The sequence below is a fragment of the Platalea leucorodia genome, assembly GCF_965183815.1.
Source record: "Platalea leucorodia genome assembly, chromosome: 10".
In the NCBI taxonomy this organism is placed as follows: Eukaryota; Metazoa; Chordata; class Aves; order Pelecaniformes; family Threskiornithidae; genus Platalea; species Platalea leucorodia.
Genome location: NC_138832.1, coordinates 437,417 through 457,864, shown reverse-complemented (window position 1 = coordinate 457,864; position 20,448 = coordinate 437,417). Strand labels below are relative to the sequence as shown.

Genomic DNA, 20,448 nt, shown 5'->3' with positions numbered 1-20,448 from the left:
GCAAACAGATAAAAGGCTGTAAAACAGAACACTGAAAGTTTCTGAAAGAGCTTTAGTTTTTCCAAGAATAAAAATCACGGAAAACTACATGACATTTGGGCTCTCTGTGCTATTTTAAGCTTCTATAACAAGGGATATTAGCCAAGCTGATGTTGCCAGTGCCCTCCTCTTTTCTGTACTGCCCCTTTTTATGCCAGTCTGCAAGCGGGCAGCTGCGCTGCGGGCCAGGCTCTTGCTGGGCACGGCCGTGACCTGGTGCCCCTGCCAGAGGCAGGCCCCGGGCGCAGGGCTCCCGTGGGACAGCTGTGCCACAGCTGGCTGCGCCGGCGCGTGGGCGCTGGGAGCGGGGCGGCAGCGCTGATGAGCAGAATCGTCCGCAGGGAAAGGGAGAGAGTCTTCCTTTAAAGCCCGGTCTAGAGCTGAGGTGTCTGTCCCCTTCTTCAGCAAGCTCCTCTGCCATTCCCAGGTAAGACCCAGAGGATGCAGTGATAAATAACCTTTCCTGTGGCAAGGACACGTGAGCCAGCTGGATTTTGTGTTTGAGTTCGGAGGAAAGAGCACAGAACACAGCCGGTCCTTTTGCCTGAGGTCACCAGCCTCCCTTCACTGTCCCTTGCAGGCTTTAGCAAAGCGTAAGGATCACTTTGCAGGTTGTCCCGAGGACCCCGGTGAATGTCTTAGCTGCTGATTCCCTGGCCGGCCCCCCAGCAGCCCACCGTTTCTGCCTGCCCCCCTGGGAAATCGAGTTAACAGCAGCAGGCTGCTGCTGGCAGCTGGGGGGCTCAGGCTGGGCACAGGGCTCTGCCCGGCCCGTCGGCACCCAGAGGGGCCAGCGCGGTGCTCGGCCGGGGTGCGCGCACCGAGCTGGGGAAAGAGCGCGGGGATTGCTGCTGGAAGGCCTTGCACGCCCAAGCTGGAGTCGTCGCTAACCCTCAGGGTGCTCTTTTTCCTCCTTTTTTTCTGTCCCTCCATTTCTCCATCCGCACTGTGAATCACATCATAAATGAACTAAAAACCTGCCCTTAAATTAGAATTGGTGGCCCCCGAGCTAACCAGACATGTGGGGCACTAAACTTCATATTTGCAATGTAGAGTTCACAGACACAATCCCCCGGCTTCTCACCAGAAGTAGTTCACAAGGGCACCAGTGAGTCATCAGAAGTTGCTCATCCTCGCGACTGCTGGAAGGAGGAACGCGATGGTGCCTGCGGCGTTTCACTGCTGGGGACCAAACAAGCTTAAGGCTCATTTTCAACCTATTCCCACTTATAGCCGAGATGTCTGAATGTATTGCTAAATAGTCATGGTCTTTATGAGCTATGTTAATCCTTACAGTTCACCCAGAGGATGAATATCTTCCTACGTTACGCCCTGCAGTCTGCGAAGGACAACAATACTTCTATTCCACTAAATAGAAGGCAAGGTAATGCAATTGAATACAATTCTTTTAAATAGAACACAGGGTAACCTTATGTTCAAGTCAGCTTTAGCTTTAGGTTTCTTAAAATTAACCTTCAAATTTAATAAAGGGAAAAAAATCTATAGCCTGCAATAGAAATGTGACCATAAAGAGGGGATACTGCGCTAAGGTGTTTATTTGGAGCTATAGCTATTGCCATCTCCATGCAGGGAACTGTCGGCATTATTCGTATGTTTGTAAGCAAGAGCCACTGGTGCATTTAATTCAAGAACGGGGCAGAAAATGAAGATAGATAGTCTGTTAAATAACTGACTTGTAAAGACGGATTCGGGAAAGACACTGTGCTATGAAGGGAATCCTAGAAATACCCTAATGGTAAAAACTAAAACTTGATTTCTTCCAGTCTTTAGGAGGGACTCGGTTTATTAACCTTAACGTGAAAGGTCCGAGCAACGTATCACAGTTCAGAAGGAAGCAAAAACTTCCAAAATAGCCCAGGGTTGTCCAGTCTGTTGCAACTCCCGGTTAACTGAGCTTTGTGGTAAATCCATCAAGGAAGTCTGGGCTGCCCCAGGGACTCCCTGTCGCTCCCAGTTCTGCCTTGCCTGGCGTGTGTCCCCAGTAACAGATCAAAACGAGCAGCGGAAGGAGAAAGAGGCTGCAAAAGGTTTAAGCCACTGATTAAGCACTCAAATCCTGTTTGAAATTGCCTGAGACAAGATGTGGCAGCAAGCAAACATCATCTCCATCTCAAAAAAATGGAACAGAGTCTGGTTTTCTAAAACTTGCCGGCCATCATCGTTACTACGTGTCACAAACCATCTCCTAACAACACCCGAGTCCGGCCACCTGGGGCTCGCGCTGACTGGGGTGCTCGAGCCCGCTACAAGCGCGGGTTTGAAATGGCAATGGCTTCTGCAGACCTGGTTGAGGAATGTGCTGCGGTTCTGGTAGAACGGCATGAACCTGTCGAAAACGGTGTTCTGACAATCCCTGTCACTATTTTCAGCTACAGACACCAACTGGAGATCCTTGCAGAGCGGAAATCCTCGGGGCAAGAGACCACTGAGGTTCGACAACCTGCCAGGACACCGTATGGATTAGGTGATGTATACAGTGACAGCGTATGGGCACGTTAGCTAGAGATGACACTTGGAGAGGGTATAAACCTTCATGCTCTGAAGCAGCATTAATTGCAAGGCAATAAGCAGAAATTCCATTAATGGGACACTCCCTGTAATTGTCCCTTATGGTGTCCCATAAAGCAATTGTTTTTGTCTCCAGCAGACAAATTAGATGGTCCATCAATCCCATTTTATAAAGCAATTTGTCTGTTCTTATCTGCCAAGGAGATTTTTATGAGGCCTGTCATGGAAAAGTCTCTTTAAGTGACAGACTATTGTGTTGTAAAATCAGACTCGTGGTTTCTGCAGGACTCAGCCTGTTGGGTTTGGGGGTTTTATTACTATTTTTTCCCTCTCACCTCTGATAAGTGACAGCTGCTCCTCATTGACAGCTCATTGCAGAGGGCAGCGTCCCCACACGATTTACCATGACTGAACAAGGGGTCATTAGCCAGTATTGGCTCATGGGAGAATGAAACTTCATTACAAGGGCCAAGTGCATTCATTCGACCCTTATTACTGGAGCAAAGGAAAAAATACAGGGGGGAGCAGGGCAAGAAGTGCTTTTGTTTTGCTGGCTGGGAAGACTTCCAGTACCCTCCTAAGGAAGGGTTTGCTGCAGCGCACCAGGCACAGCCGCTTGCAGCCCTCCCTGCTCCGGCCATGTCAGCTCGCGTCCCTCCTCACCGCTGTTACCGGCCCTCGCCGGCACGACCCGGAGCATCGCTCGGGCACGCGCCTGAGCTGCAGCAGCGTTCGGTAAGCCGCTCCTGCCTCCTGCCATCGGCCAGCGACCCCGAAGGACTTTAGTCCTGTTCCAACATAGACACCCGAACCGCAGCGTTACCACCGTGTCTCGGCAAGGAGATTGCCCCGACATACCTGCTCGGCACAGAAAGCCCATCGGGGTGAGCCGAGTGGTGCGGTCCTCGTTGGAAAGGTGCGTGCGCTGGCCGTGCTTGGCCATCAAGCTCGGGGGAACAGTTTTGGACTATATACTGGAATTTGGGTAGGGATTACTGCTGAGCGCTGATGGGACAGGGCAGCTTTGTGAAAAGCCTTGAATCTTTAAACTGCGAGCTGACTGCAGCAGTGCGCTCGGCGTGATAAACCTGCCCTTACCCTGTCAGTGTTCCTGCTTGGGCTTCATCCAAAGTCTGGGAGATCAGAAGCATTTTTCTCCCTACCGCAGCGCAGGAGGCGATAGCTCGAGGGAAGCAGGCGTGTTTGCTCCTCACTCGGTGAGAGGGTAGAGCCCTCTGCCCCGACTTGAGGGGAGACGCTCCCTCGCTGCCCGTGGCAGAGGGTGGCTGCTCATTACCTCCCAAGTGTTAATTCTGGGTGTGCCCTTGGCAGCTGAGCCGCCCCCGCCGGGCCGGGGCTTTTTCCTCCCTCTTCTTCCCCAGCCTGGGAGTGACCCAATATCTGCTGAGCTACATCTCAGTGCAGGAGGATGGGCTCTGACCCTGACCCAGCCACATCCCCGCTTCCCAGGGCTTGATCTGGATTTAACTGAGGACGTTTCCATTTATTCCTTCAGCGTGCTTTGGCCAGCCCCTCGGTACTGTTTTCCACTTGAAGAGCTAACTGATGATAATTTTATTCTATTTCTCCTTCCTGAGCTAATTTTCTGACTCATTGTGGGTTTTTTTCTGCTTGCTTTTTGTTAATCTAGTTGGCATTTTGTGGTTTCTTTGTTCATTATGTGATGGGGCTATATAAGGGGATTTGTCTCTGGAATTCAGGTATGCCCTGCACTGTGTTCTCGGTTATCATCTTCATCAGCAACTATGCTGAAGGCAATTAGATGCATTTGGCATGAGCTAACGTTAATAAATCTGGGTTATTAATCACTCAGACACGTCTCTGTTGAATCTTTGCATACTGATTTGTGTGTGCTCAAATAGTTTCTCTGGAGTAGACTTCTGGTAACTCAGTGTTTTAACAGTCTGCCCTCCAAACTCACCCTCGGGGTCCTGCCTCCTGGGGCTCTGCCTGCCAGGGACAGCTTCAGGTCACCTGCCTGCCGAGGACGGCAGCACCGCAGCCGCCAAAGGCGCGGGGGGACGGCTCGGTCCGCAGCGTGCGAGCAGGACGAGGGCTCTCCGGATGGCACGGGCTTCCCGGGGGCTCTCCTCCCACCCCGCGCTCCTGTCCGGCCCTCCGGCCTGGGGGCTGCCACACCGTCGGGCTGCAGGGAGCAAACCGTGCCGCGCCTGCTGCCCGCACGTCACCGCCGGCTGCCCCGGCCAGGGCAGGTCTCTCTGCACAAAACCCACAGCAGCCTGCTAGCGCAGCCCTGCCGGGAACGGGGAGGAAAGCACCCGGCGGGAAGCCGTGGTCCCGCTTTTGGACACTTTCCCTTGGTCCTATTGACCTCGGACACCGGGCTGCCTCCGGCACCACTCAGGAAGCCATTCCCACAGGGGAGCAGCATGTCTGAAGACAAATTACTGAATGTTTAAGCATCTCTCTACCTGCTGAGTTGGCTCAGACCTTGACCTGCTTCAGCAAAAGCAGAATTTCCTAGATTCTCCTTTCCAGGCCTTGGCTAGGTAAGCCCTCTGATTGCTGCAGCAAGCCTTGCGCCTGCAGTCCAGCAGAGAGGCTGTCTCTCGCCCCACAGTCACTGTGCCTTGCCCAAGTCAAACAGCATAGCTCAGTTTTTATCTTTTTTTTTTTTTATGATGTCGTGCATCCTATCATTTGCCTGAATGCTGCTGAGAGAGTGCTGCTGTGTTAGGCAGGGCATCCTCAAGAGATACAAGAGCCTCGAGGCAGTGGGCAAAGCGTGCGAGGCTTTGAATCTCAGTCAGGCATTGATAATTACCAGTCTAGATAGCTAAGCCATTACGAAGATGCAATACAGTCAGCTCTTACATCATGCCCATTTAGGGGAGAAAAATTCAGCAATGAAGAGATGCTACGATTGACAGATCCAAGGAAAACCAGCTAGGTTATTTTTCACAGCAAGAGATGATAGCTAATTACATGGCTTAGCAGAAGACCAAGGGAGTATGAAGAGAGACCCACTTCTTTGGAATGAGGTCTTTCTTTGATTCCTCCAGAAAAAGATTATGAAGCCGTTTAAAGAAAGAAAGGAAGGGAGCAAAAAAAAAACAAACAACACCTTAAGAAATATTAAAGATGGACTCAACACCAGGTAAAGAGAGTTCAAAGAGACTTCTGCTTCACCCATAGCTACTAGACGTGACGGGCTCCCAGAACAGCTCTCGTATTGAAGGGCTGATGGGCAGGTACGACTCCAAGGTTTGCTTGTTGCTTCCCAGAAATTTGGCTGCTTCTGAGGAAACCAGCGGCTGGTCTCTACCAGCATTCTTGGACAAACATCTCAAGAAACTACTGAAAATTTCCTAGCTATCCATCTTGCACTGTAGAACAGCCCTGGGAATGGGATTTAATCCCTGGCTTGGCTCCTACCCCAGAATTTGCCAACAGCGAGGTAGATTTCATTTCAGAATCACAGCAAGAGCCACAGCTTAATCTTTCTCATGGAAGATATCACAGTTAGTTAGTGTTGTTGCTATGGTTATTTCATAGAAGCCCAAGATATAATATGTATATTGAACGAAAACATAGAAATATCTCTTTAGAAACTGTGTGAGTTTTGTGTGCACGCTGCACCATACAGCAGCCGATGGAAAGGCCCACGGAGAGCAGCGGGCTGAGCGCGGGGCTGGAAGTCCACCCCCGCACCGCCACCGGGGTGCTGGCTCGCGCGCGGCTCCCCGGGCTGTTCCAGAGAGCGGGCGGGCAGGGTGCGATTTTCCATCTTCTGTTGTTTCTTTGTGAAATGTTTGCTCTGCGGGTGTTATTCAAAGAGCCTTGGAAAGTTTTGCCTGGGGCAATAAAGCATGGCAAATAAAGAATATGCTCATCCAGGACAAAATTTTAGGTGAGTGTTTTTGTTAAACTCTGCATGGTTTTCGGGTGACACCAGTGGTGTTTTTCATGAGTATCTGTCTGAATCAGTTGAATAACTGTGAACAGCAACTAAGTCCATGAATCACAGCTAACCGAGCTCTGCGTCTGCCTCATTAACTGACGGATGCTGCTATCACAGTTCACTTAGCGCTACTGCCACGGCACTAGAGAGATGGGTACTCCTGCTTTTCACTTATTAGTCGGCATGAATCTGTTACCTACTGCCAAAGAGTGAGTTTAAACCTTGTTTTCTGAAGGGGCCCTGCGAGAGCACGTCAGGGAAGTTCAACAGTGCAGATCAAGTCCTCTGGACCCAGAGCAAGCACCGAGTGGAGGTTTCGGTGCCGCGGGGCTGTCCCCTCCGGCCTCCAGGCCAGGTCCTGGGTGACTCCACGCTTTACCCAACTGTTGCTGAACTCCCACGTTTCCACTCTCAAAGGAAACTTTCCAGTATGGGAAAGAAGCCTGTTCGCTGTATCTTATAACTGCCTCTCATTTACATCCTCAGCTCATGCTAAAAACTTGTGCTACAGCAACCAAAGGATGAAGGATGCTGGTTTTTGCAATCTTTGGGAAAAAGTCTCTTAAACTTATGAAGATATTTGAGTGGAAATGGGCTGCTACATTTCTGTAGTGGAAACCAAAAACTCCATACTGACATCCACCTTTCCACAGGGAAGAAATAATATTTTAATAATGTGGAATACACGGTAGTTCGAGAGCCGTTCACTAAAAGTTGATGAAGGAGCAAGGAACAGTAAAAAGGCAAATGACAGCTTCTCTTAATAATTAAACGAGGTGATGCTCATTAATTAGAGATGCTTTTAACATTTTGAAAAACTCACAACGATGTTTTTCAACTGAAAACGGACCCCGCTCTGCACAGGGAGAGGGCAGTGCCGGCACCCAGCAGCAGGCTGCCTTAAATTCCCATTTTCAAATAATTGTTCGTGTCCAAGTGAAGTGCCTCAGGGATCGTGTATTCATCCATTTCTGCTGCCGCTCACGATGCTCTGCTCTCTCCTCCTCGTGCAGATGTTGCAGCGTACACCTGAGGTGCAGGGACGTGGCTGAGTGGGGTCAAATGGCCTGGAAGTGAGGACCTCCTCTCCTTTCTCTCCTGTTCCTTCTCACTGCGCAAATGGAGGAAAGAAATCAATCCTTAGTTTCCCTTCATTGGTCTGTCTTATCCTCCCCCAGGAAGGTGGTGGGAGCACGTCCCCATCCCCGCCAGTGACCCGGGTCCCCCCCGCCTCCTCCCCAAGCAGAAGCTCAGTCCGGGCTGTCGCCAGGGCAGACCAGGAGCATCCCTGACCCGAGCAGCCATGACTGCCTTTAAGCTACTGAAAACCGTCACCGGCTTTTCACCAACTAGACAAACCCAAAGTCCTGAGCCGCTCCTCAGAGGACATTCCTTCCAGCCCCGGCACCAGCTTTTTTGCCCTCCTCTGGATGCATGCAAGGACCTTCACATCCTTCTGAAATCGTGGGGCCCAGAACTGCGTGGAATACTCAAGGTGAGGCCGCACCAACACCGAATGCTTTTTATCCAAAGCAGTTTGTTTGGGTTTTTTTGCCGAGTACAGTGTTTTCCTATGAATTTCAGGTCTGAGGACCAGAGAGCAACCACCCCGGCTGGTGCATACCAGAGCCTCTGTCACCATTGCAGCACTTACTTACCAGCTGCCAGCACTGAGTTTTGAAGGACTACCCAGGAGCTGTCAGGGCTCAAAACACACATAGCTTTACTCCTGCAAAAGACTTATGACTACTCGACCCAAAGTCTGGACGGATAAGTAAGTAATAAATATCTTCCTGTCTTTTGTCTGTCTTCTCCAAGTAAGAGAAGTCCCTTGCTCAAGCTCAGCCAGGGAAGCGGAGAGGGGCAGTCTGGCCTCTCTGGTCTTGGTGCAACTTTCAAGAGGGATGGCACGATGGGGAAAGGGATATCGCTGGCCGGGCCAGGAGGTCCTCCCAGCTCCCGCTCCCCAGTGCCCAGCCACTGCTCCACACCGCTTGTGAAATCCCGTAGCAATTCTGGTTTCTTTCTGCCTTTAATGTCTTTTTTTTTTTTTTTTAATCTCTCTCATGTACTAAATCTTTCCTTTGTTCTGTATTCTTTTTTTCACCTGCCTCCCAAGCGTAGCTAAATTAAACTGTATTTTTTCCCAGGACTGTAAACAAAACCTTCCCTCTTAGTCAGAGTCAATTCCGTTTTTTAAATGAAACTCTTTTACAGCAATTAGTAATTACACAGAATTATTTCATTCCTCAGTTAGCGAATGCTACAGCCCTGATGAAATATTTTGTGGCCTTTTGTTTAGTGTCAGTGTAGGTTTATTTCCTGAATTAATATATTTATAATAAAAACAAAAAGAAATTCTCAATGGACTAAATTTGTCCGCCTGAGTGCGGTCTGAGGCTGCTGCCGGGCGTGCGGTCCCGCTCCCCTCTCGGCCGGGGCTGGCTTCCAGCGCTGGCGCGGCAGCTCCAGCAGCGGCAGAGGGAGGGTGGGACAGAGCCGGGGCAGGAGCGAGGGGAGGGGGAGCAGCACCGCCTGAAGGGGCAACTGCTGTTGACAACCCTTACCTCTGCTGGGAGGCTTTGGTGTAAATTATCTGGTGAAACTCCGTATGGATGGAGTCAACTCGGATGTCCAAGACCTTCCTTCAAACACGTGTCAGAACGGGTCCATTTCTGCCGCTCTGCAAAGCCCCGTTGGTGTCGTGGCACGTGTTACGAGCGCTGAGACAGGCCAGCGACTTGGGACAGCGCGAGCAATGATGGAAACCCAGGTCCCACTGCCTCTGCTAGTGATAAGATGGGAAACCCCAAAAGCAAATCACCCTGTCTGTGGGCCTCCATGTCCCCTGCACACTCGCCTGCTCCTCGGACCCGCTGTGGGCTGGCAGGGAGGGTGCTTGAGAGGCTGTGCTCCCCCCGTGCCGAGTAAAGGGGGTGCTACCGCGATACAACTCAAAAGTCAGTAGTAAAACACCAGAGCAGCAACATCAGTTCCTGGGGAGAAACAGGGAGATGCCCTTTGATGTCCACCGAATCCAGCTAACTCACCTCAGGCCTTCGGCTCACAGGTCTGTGTTGGCCGTCTGGATGTTTACGGTGGAGCAAATGGCCTGCGAGGCGGGTCCCTTCCCGTACCTGGCCTGCTCCATCCACGCCTCGCGGCAGGACGTGAGCACGGGCGGCAGAACGTTGTCCTGAGCCCGGGGCACCTTCTGGCACATGCAGAGCAGGGACTTGAGCTCCGAGCGGAAGCTCTCGTTCAGCCAGCAGTAGATGAATGGGTTGTAGCAGGTGCTGCTCATGGCGAACCAGTGCAAGGCGAAATAGAGGGAGTTCTTCGTCTTGATGCCTAGACTGGAGATGAGCACGACGTAGCAGTTGAGAGGGAACCAGCAGACAGCAAAGACCACCACCACCAGCATCAGCATCTTGATGCTCTTCTTCTTGTTCTTGTGGTGGGCGATATACTGCTGCGTGGTGATGTCTCCAATGGCGTTGCGGAGCCACAGCTTCTTGGCCAGGCGCGTGTAGGTGACAGTGATGATCAGCAGAGGCAGGAGGTAAAGAAGGAGAAAGGTAGACAGGTCCAGATACTTCCAGACCAGCTCTGCGGGCTCAGGAAAATCAGGGAGGCACAAACTCCGGACAGTGGCTTCCCTTGAGAAACAAAGAAACGCATATATAGCATGTGGCCGTTGCTGGGCAAATTGGATGCTGCTAATTTGGCAAACCACAATGGGGCTCCCACACCACCCCCAACCACCTCCTCAGATTTGTACTACGGACAGAGGAGGGCCAGATATTGCTCACCTCAACAAAATAAAGCTCAGTCAAACCTCTGCTTCCCAGAGAGTCTTCTCATGATGTTCTCTGTGTCCGTCTCACCAAGGATAAGCCTGGCTACCCTGTATCGTTATCTCCTTTCCCCTTAAACTGTTGTGTTGTCTGATAAAAGAAATTCTTAGAAAGACAAACTGGAGTTTCCTCTTAGAAGCTGCAGTTGATTTTAATTGAATGAGTCCCTCGTGTCCCCTTAGCATGGCAAAAGTCACCCCGTTCTTACAAAAGGGGCGACTGTGAAAGAAGCACTGACCTGGCTGCATCTGCCCCTTCCCCATGTGCATGGGCACAGAGGCATGGCAGTGCCGGTCTCCTCTTCCCCAAAAACCCAGCGCAGGAGGAAAGAGGGTAGTGGGTGAGACCCACCTAACTCCTGCTTTTCTCCAGTCCCACAGGCGATTCCTATGCACCTGGAAAAAGGGCACATTATGCCCAGGCTTCCCTGAACGTGCCCACCCAGAAATCCAGCCTGGGATGTGCCACTCCTCTTGCACCAGGGTTGAGAGAGCTGTTGTCTGGCCGAGCACAACTGACCTGATCTTCCTGGGGCAGGCAGAGTCACGGCACAGCTTGGATCACCGCCACAGCACGCTTGCAATAGCTCTGGCTCATCTTTGCCGCGTTGGATCTGCAGTCCGTGCCCTACACGGGTACGGCCGCCCTTCTGTGCCCCAAGCAGGCACAGGACCCTCGGCCGGAGCAGAAAACGGCTGCACCAGCTGGGAGGTCAAAGCCATTACTGATGGAAGGGGAAGGGGCTGCGGAGGCTGGGGCCAGGTGAGAGCCTCGCAGGCACGAGCCCGCCCGCACGGCCAGCACGCCTTCCTTGCTCTACCAACCATCCCGTCTGCGTCGGCCTTTCAGCAGACAGGCTGTCAAACCCTTATCGCTACATCTTAAAACAGGCATGATGATTAGAAAACCTGGTTGCTTAACTCAAGATTAACTTAAGCCTGACAGTTTCACTTCTGATGGTTAGCTAACAAAAGAATTGAGTTTAACTCTATGCAATGGCTTATTTTAACAGCGCTTCAGCAATCTGTCCCGCTCAACCCGGCAGATCCAGGCTCTGTTTGCATTTTCTGGCCGGCAGCAGCTCTCAGCTGACGCACCCCAGCACCCTCCGCAGAGCCCCGTGTCCCCTCCGCATCCCACAGTGACTGGAAATGGTGAAACATCAGGAGAAGGGAGCACTCACACATTTATTCCCGGTGAATGTTTTCTCCTTTTCTTTCCTTTTTTCCCCCTCTTTTTCTTCCTCTTATTCCATTTTGCCCTTCTCTCTTCAGCTGCTGTCCTCTCCTCACTTGTACTCAGCACAGACTTTAGTCCCCATCAAGCTGCGTTATTTGTTGCAGTATTGATTAACATCTTTAATATCCTGTTTTCAACCTCTGGAGCTGGCTTTTGTGCCACAAATAGAGGACTGCTTGAAGACGGACGGCTACGAGCAGGGCCTGTGCACAGCTGTCGGAGGGCTGACAAAGCGGGGGGAGCAGAGCTCCACCGAGCACGGCCGTGGAGGACCCCGAAGATGTTTGTCAAGAGGGGAACCGATGCAGAAGGAAAATCATCCTCTGTGAACCTCGCTCCCTACCTTTCCCTCCCCCAGGATCTGGCTCACCGCCGGCACAGGCAAGGCCAGCCCCTGCCTGCAGGCAGCTGTGCCTGCCTGCCTGCCTGCCGCAGGGGACCTGCCAAAGTAACCGGAGATCTGGCAGGGGAAGCAAGCACAGCACCCAAGGTGACACCGCAGCGTGGGGTCAGACCCTTCCTGGCCAGGGCCGAAGAGCAAAGCCGCAGAGAAAGCGCAGAACCGACGGGGGACGACGGGGTGGAGCGGGGCGGTCATCCCTCACCGCGCCCCGGGAACCGGCCGTTTGGTGAACGCCTTGAGCTCGGGACAGCGTCGGGGCTGCAGCCATCGCAGCTGAAGGCTGGCGAGGGTGATGCTGCGGTGCTTGCGGAGCCTAAAAACGCATGTGAACGGAGCGGGCAGCAGAGCGAGCCCGCAGGTAACCAAAAAATGAGCTGCCGCCCTCGCTGCCCCCTTCCCTCTCACCACCTAAAGGAGGGGCACGGAGCTGTAGCAGAGGTTCATGATTATTTCAGGGAAGAGGCTGTTGAGAGCAAAGCCAGACAGGACGCTGTATTTTGGTAAATTCTGGGATGACGGTGGACTTGGCCACGCTCCTGTGCACTGCAGGCAGAGAGGTTTGGTGCTGGTGGAGCCCGTGTTCTCCTGTCCCCAGGACCCCAGCAGCGCCCTGGTGGGGCTTCTCAGGAGCTCCGGGCCCCACAGGAGCTATTACGAGCAATATTACAACTGCGATTTTTATTCAATGGAAAGCAGGGATGAGAATAGCACGTCCTGGAAGTCCTTATATCGCTGAGCTGCCTCATGCCGATGCGAGGCCAGGTTTCCTCTGGCTGCGCCAAAGGATGAGCAGAGACAGGTGCTGTGAAACAGATAGCGGCCCGGGTCCATTCATAAGCCATTTGTTCAGTAATACCCTCAGCACAGCTGCGAAGCAACGCGAGTGCAGGAGTAACCCAGCACTTTGTTTACAAAGTCTAAGCAGTTGAAGATATTATATCCCCCACGGAGGCATCTCGGTGAAATCAATCAGAAGCACAAGTAAGGAAGAGCTGCGAAGCCCCAGATCACACTCCCATTTGGTGTAACCTCTCCTATACAAACAGCAATAAAGAGCCCGTGCGGGCAGCCAAACGCTCTCCCTGCCATGCTGATGGGAGGGAGCTGGCTGTGCTGTAGGAAGAAAGGTATTTGTCCTTTACACAGAAGCTCAATATCGGCAATAGAAATCTTTCTCCTGCTGCCTGTTACTGCCTCCTTACCCTGCTCCCTGGGATGCCGCTCTCAGGTTGAGAACACTGTCCCCTGTAAGGCTATCCCCTTGGCCTCCAGCCTGGCATTCCTGGGAAATGCAGGCACCAGCAGCGTGACACAGACCACCACGAAAAACACCAGTTTGTGCAGCATTACGGGCTGTTTTCTAGCCAGGAAGAGTCCTAGCAGTGCCACAGGCTGGTGGGGACGAGAGGACCAGAACAGGTTGGACACCATGGGGGAACAAAAGATTGCAAGGGCAAACCAACCCAGAACTTCTGGTTCTTGATTTCTACCTGGTAGAGAGGGTGACTTCCCAGCAATGAATGCCATCACTAGACCAGCTGGAAGCGGGGGGAAGATAAGCTTTTTTTTTCTTCCTTTCTTTCTTTTCTTTTTTTTCCCTCTAGGTCAGAACCTTCACTTTCTTCTGATACTTCAGAAGTCCTCACGTGCATGTGAAATTCCACTTCATTGCCTTTTAATAGCTTTTGTCGTTGTGTTCAGCCAAGCAAAGAGCTCCGTTCCCTGCTGGGCAAGGCAAAGCAGCACCCTGAGACGACTTCGTTTCCCTGTCGAAGCCCTGTTCCTCTCACCAGCCCTTCACTGCAGAGGAAGAGGTGGAGGTTCCTCTTTTGCTTTTCATGTTTATTTTTCATGTTGGGCAGAGGAGCCTCAAGCTTTAAGGAAGGCTGGTCCTGTTCCATAAATCCAGATGGATGAAATGCAAGGAAGCTACAATGCGTGAATCAGCGTATGAGGTCTTGGAGACCTGGGCTTCGTGGCCCTGCTGACTCACAAAGGCGATCCTCTCCTCCCTGTTCTTTCTGTACAGTCTTATTAGCAAGACCAGTAGCAGATGTTTACACCATGAGTTTTATTTTCTTTCTTTCTCAAACTGCAGCTTGAGCTCTCTCTTTCCTCCTTGCCTGAGCAAGTTGGCTAGACATGGTCTTCTTAGGTCTCAGGAGCTGAGCGAGCGTGAGGAGGGAAGAGGAAAGGCCCTCGGGAGCAGATGGCCTTCTCGGGACCAAGCCCCTCCTGACGGTACCATGACACTGGAGAAGGTTTGTCTCGCCAACCCGCCGTGCCCCGGTCGGGCTGCGCTGGCTGCCCAGCTTCCCACCCGCCTGAGGCTGGGAGGCGAGACTCAGCCCCTCGTCCAGGAGGCTGGGAGATGGCGAAAGCAAACCCAGGTCCCGAGGACGTGCGTGCCCTGCAGTGAGCCAGGCAGCTCCTCCAGCGGGCCAGGCCTCTGCTGTGGGAAGCGAGGCTTCATCCACACACGAACTCCCACCGATTCCACTACGTCCCTTCCCAAGGCTGGGAGCCCCTCCAGCCGCTCTCACCGCTGGGAGCCGCAGCCACAGAGGGCTATCACCGGACCTCTTCTCGCTCGCTTGGAAGGCGAAATAACTCACCTGTAGTTATACTGGAAAAGCTTTTGATAGATGGCGTGGGGTAGGGAGAAGCAGGTTGCCATCAGCCAGATCACAGAGATGCTCAGCGCTCCCTTCGTTAGTGACATCCTCTGCTTCAGCGGGTTCAGGATGACCTGCAACAGAGACTTCGCCGTGACTCTTATCACACGGGAAAGCAAAGTCCCTTCACCAGTGCACACGGCAGAGGCATTTTTTGACATGATCTAATGCTGTTAAGAAAATGACAGCCATGATTAGGAAAATGTCCTGCTTATTAGAGCGACCTGGAAAATGGGAAACCTTGAACTTTTCAATCTGCTCAGAAGTCCTTTCAAATAAACTTTTTCCTCTGTTTTGTTCTGAGGACCATTTTCCTTAAATTGTGGCTTACATTAGGTAGGAATAAAGAAGATATCTACACAAGTCTCTCCACTTGTGGGTACGTTTGTTTATTCTATATGAATTACATAAAGAGATGTCTCCTGTTCTAGCTGAACCTATGAAGCTGAGCCCTCCTCCCCTCTTTTGAGGCATTAACTCACCTTTTATGAAATTTTCTTTGTTAGATGAAAAGGTAAAGAGCTCACAGAATCTGAGAGTCTGGAAGATACCGTTTGACTGACAGTACAGGAACGGAGAGTGACTGCTAGAGATAAGCGCGTGGCACGGGCCGCCCTCCCTTTCCCGTACCGGTAACGCAGCGAGCGTTTATCGCCGGGGCTGCTGGCACAGCCTGGCTGTGGGCCGGTGGTGGGCCCAGTCCTCCCACAGCTCCCAAGTGTCCTCCCAGTGTTTCCAACAGAGATTTCCCACTGCCGCTCCCCTTTATACCAGTCCAGCATTAGTCCCGTAGTTACACCCCGGGACTTTAGTCTCAGAATTTCTTTTTACCCCAACTGTCCTGCAACTTGACGATGCAGCAAACGCCCAACAGCAAGAGCAGAAGAACAAACAGGCAACTAAATCAGAATTTAAGCTTGGGATGCTACAGCCTGGTGTTCTATGGGGTTTGGGTGGCACACTAAAAAGCTTGGAGAAGTTCCCTGTACAGCTGCAGTAACACTTGGCACTCAGCGCTGGCTCTGCTGTCTTTCAGGCCCCCCCATGTAAAACAAAGCCTCTCGAATCAACCTGCCCTGCCATACTCGGGGGCTAGGTTGGACCTGGCTCTTTTCAAACTACTTAAAAAAGGCATCCTCACCCTTTTCCACTGAAAGTCTGGGAGTGTCCTGTGAAACCTGTGATGCCACATTTATTTTTTTCCCTCTTGTCCCATACCTGGGAGCCTACAGAAGTCCATCAAACCTTCCTACCCCGGCCACACCAGGGGCGTCTTTGAATTTAGCTCTAGAGCCTTCTCACTGGATATGGGGTTAATCCCCAAGATTCAGCCGCCTTGAACCCATGGCTCAACCGAGACTGACAGGGGCTTGGGAAGAGCCTTGCAAGGGAACGGCGGACGGGCAGCGTTTTACCTGGTGCCTGTCCAGGGCGATGGCTGTCAGGGTCAGCGTGGAGACGTGGAGGGAGCAGTACTGCACGAAGCGGCTGATGTGGCACATGGCCTTTCCAAAGATCCACGTGCTGTTCACAAACCGAACCTGGGGGGAAAACAACAGGTCATCAGCCAGCAAATGTACTGAAAACAAATCCACGGAGAAACCCTTTGGATTGCACCTAAGCTGGCACATGGGTTTTGGCTGGCTGTGAGCAGCTCCACCTGAAGCCCAAAGAAAGATCGGCTACACTGGATTTTGAAACACCTTTATGTAAGAGTTTATAAGGTCAAAACCACAGATTAAATGAGTGGTGCTCTTGCAGCCCGCCTGGCCTATTCATATAAACACCAGTTGTGAACAGCGGTAATGGCTTTTTGATTACACTAACAACTATATTTGGAAAAAGTGGACCAAGTTTTGGTCACGCAAACGCCCTTTAAGGTCTGGAGAGTTTTCACTGAAGGCTTTACCCAACTGGCAGCTCTGAAAAGCTTGACTACTTTGTTCCAGTCACCCGAGTGTGACTGGCATTCAAGTGGTTTTGACCCACTAAGTTTTAAGTGTGACTCTCTAGTGCTTCCCTGCGTGTAGGTTAGAAGCACATGTTCATCCAGGCACTTATTCTGCATTCCCCAAGAAGCTCTTGTTGTGGTTTGGTGGCATGCTTGGAGAGACTTTAGAGTCTTTTAGGAGATACAGAGTCTAACGGAGCAAAGGGAGCCCACAGGTTGCTGAACAGTGTTTTACTTGCCTGGCAGAGCTGTCTATTAGACTTGATTGTGTTGGGTTCACGCCTCGGTCCTGGAAGAGCATGCACAGAGAGGGTGTGACCAAGAAGAGCATTCTTGAGAGAGACTCCCCTCCTGGCTGAAGGGACAGCACGGTGGGCCACTTACCAGGGTAAAAGGCGTGTTGAGCAGCGTGATCATAATGTCAGACACTGCCAGGTTGACGATGAAAAGGCTGGTGGCTGAGTGCATCCTCTTGTTCTTCAGCACCACGTGGCACACCAGCATGTTCCCAAAGAGAGACATGATGATAATGACCGAGTATGCCACGATTAGAAGAGCTTTCACTGTTGGTTTCTGTGATTCCGGCTCGTATTTAGCCAGCTCAGCAAATTTCTCCCACTCAACAATGCGGCTGTCTGTCCAGTTGAAGGTGGTCCTGTTGGTTGCTTGGTAGATTGACATGAGTTTGGCCAAGGAAGAGTAATGGTCAAACCCCTCAAGAAACCCCACCATCTGTGAGCTGTATGACTGAAGCAGCAAGTGAGGCATGGTGGGTTCACCTGAGTCTTCACTCGGCTCGAGGCCGCCGGGATCACAGCTCCAGCTGACACAGCAAGTGATCCATCAGCTTCAGCTGCTTGGTTCTCTAGGAAGCTGGTGAAGATGCAGCTGCCGTTACAACCACCACCTTAAAGCGGAAAGCTGGAGGGAGCCTCCAAGGTGCGATGGGTTCCCCAGGGCAGAGGCAGCACGGGGGAGCAGTTCCAGCAGGCACGTCGGAGCGGGGCTGGTTTGGGAGCGCACGCTCTCAACCCCTTCATATATCAAGAAGAGCAATAGCTCCACAGGTGGGCTGGAGAGAAGAGCTAGTTATTACATGTAGCAAATGTGGGAAAACCTGAGATGGGGTTTGAAGTTGTTTTAATCCCACATCAGCTTTTTCTTCTTTGTTCTCACCTGAGTCTATTTTTCCTCCAAGTTCCACAGAAGGCTGCGCTAGTGGTGCTTTCATCCTCTACTTCAAAACACCTGGCTCTTTTCTGTTGAAATGTAAAGGCAGAGCCATTTGCGGGATCATTTTTAAGAGCAGAGGTAGCTTTTGTCTGCATCTAACCCCAACAATTATCCTAAAGCGATCCAGAACCTGGAAATCACATCAGAAGTTGACTTTATTCTGTCTCATATTTTCTCCTCCAAGCAGCAACTGAATTCTGCTTCCAGCGTTTCGGTTTCAGCGAGAAAACGGTCTTTCCTGCAAAAGGCGAGACTTAGCAGCAGAGGCATGCAACTCACAGAGGAGCAACTTACACCGTATACAAACAAACCAACACACAGCGCTAGATGCACAAGAACAATTCCCTAGAGACAAAAATCCCTGCTTCCTCACCTTTACTGATATCCATTTTTAGATATTTCTACTTATTTTAGATTGCATTGATCTATTGATGTTAGGTGGAACCTATTAACTATGCACACTGGTTTTAAAGATCTGCTACATATGGGAGGACAGGTTCGCTAGAAGCTCTGCCGGGTTCTCCGAGGGGGTGGCTGCTTTGTTTGGTATGTGCCATTCCCGTCAAGCCCCGCGGCTGCGTCCACGAATCAATGGACCTCACACGGTGTGAGGCATTAATAAGCAGAGCTTTCAGAGCGCTAAAAGGCTCCCCGGTGCCTTCCCGCACAGCGGCCTGGCAGGCTACCCGGGGCGGCCAGCTCCGGCGTGGCAGGCGGTGGCCCGCAGCAGACATCCAGCAGACCCAAACCAGCACACCTCCCAGTCACGGCAGCGGCCTCGGCCGCAAGCACCACCAAGCAGGAGTCAGAGATCGACTGATTTCTGTCAGAAATAAGGTGCAGGGGACCGAGTCTCTGTGTGTGTTTGTACCCCTGCTTTCCCATAATACAATCTGCTTTGGCTTGCGGGCTTACTCCGGGGAGCGCCGGGAATGCCGGAGCACCTACGAGAGGATGCCTCGCAAAAGCGAGTGGATGTTAAAGCAACTTGGTGGGGTGGAAGGAGGGAGGAATCATCCAGGAGACGCAGAGGAACAAATCTTTAAAAGAGGCTATGGCTGTTTCCTGGGCAAATTTAAGGGTGAAAGGAGCCTGGGTAGGACAGAGCGCATGACAAACACTCGCGGATTCTGCTAGAGCAAAGCAGCTGTAATGCAGCAGGCAATTCAGTTCCTCGTTGTTCTCCCGATGCTGATGGCATTGGGAGCATCGGACCAGCCCTAGACTAGGTCCCAGTCTGACTCTCTCACAAGACATGAACCTGGGGAGCTGCCATGAAACTGGGAGCAGAGGTGAAACCAGGGAAAGGGGTCATTCACCGTGTTTGAAAAAGATGGTTGGCACACGAGACTCCTTGCTGCAGAACATCACTGAGAGCAGGAGCTTGGCACGGGTCAGAAAGGACTTAATGCTGACACGGGTAATGAGAGAATGCAGAACCACATCCCTCTGGGCTCCTGGGGCGGGCGAGCAGAGGGGCACCGCGGGCCGTAAGGGACCTGCGAGGTCTATCCCACGCCTGGTAAGGCGCGCAGGACCCCACACTTCTTTATTCTCCGCTGCGGTAACACTGGGGATGTCGTTCTTTATGCTCTCAGTGGGCATCTTTATACATCTCTCCGAGGGAGCTGCGCTGGGCTGTAAGGGCAATGCGGCATGTGTGTACCAAAGAAATACGATTTTAGTCAGCTCCAGCTGAACCACTTTCATCTCTGAATAAGCACAGCTGGGCTATTCATGCTACATGGAAATGCCATCGCTGAGCTTGAGAGGGGATGCTGCGGTGTGACAGATGAAACCACCCATTGCCTTCCCTGCATCGATTTACATTAGGTTCTCACGTGGAAACTTGTCTTTGCTGCCATGAGAGGAGGCCGAGTTAAGGAAACTGCTACAACGCATGGGTCAAATCAGATTTGCAGTCCGTGAGCTTCAGACTGGTGGACAGCAAGAAGAAACCTTGTACAGATGACTCAGTTTAAAAAAGCCAAGCAGGTTTTCTGAAGCACCCGTGTGTTTGAGAAGCCCAGTTCTCAAGGACTGCCTGTAGGACCTGCACTCTTGATTAGCTCAGGGTGATCGAGGAACCATGGCCTTAAACGCGGATGATGAACGGGGGCACCTCTTCCTCCTTACTACATACAGCCATTTCTCTTGTGCCTACGTCCAGGTCCCTGTACAATCAAATCAAAAAGCTGAGCCATGTGAAAATCAAATAAACAGTGTTTTCAGCTGGATCGGTTCCCTGACCTGACCCACTGCATGGCTGAACCTTGCTCTTTCCAGGGAAGGCTCTAGAACAAACCATAGAGTCACAGAATATCTCGAGTTGGGACGGACCTGTAAGGATCATCGAGCCCAACCCCCCGCTCCTCGCAGGACCACCTAACACTAAACCGTACGACCAAGAGCGTCGGCCAGTCGCTCCTTGAACTCAGAGGCGTGGTGCCGTGACCGCTTCCCTGGGGAGCCCAGGGAGACTGGAATTGCTTAAAGCGATGGAGCTGTAACCTGATTTTCTAGCACAGAATTTCTCCTCAGACCCTTCTGCGCCCAGTAAAACAGCCCCTTCAGCAGCT

General features: G+C 51.8%; 1 protein-coding gene across 1 annotated transcript; it reads right to left on the bottom strand.

The window, feature by feature from the left end:
* Positions 1–9,575: 9,575 nt before the first annotated feature.
* LOC309595772 (G-protein coupled receptor 83-like) lies at positions 9,576–17,404 on the bottom strand (the record flags this gene model as incomplete). Its single annotated transcript, XM_082323083.1, has 4 exons — positions 9,576–10,170; positions 14,626–14,759; positions 16,101–16,226; positions 17,021–17,404. The coding sequence occupies 4 exons, from the start codon at positions 17,402–17,404 to the stop codon at positions 9,576–9,578; spliced, it is 1,239 nt and encodes a 412-aa protein (XP_082179209.1).
* Positions 17,405–20,448: the final 3,044 nt, after the last annotated feature.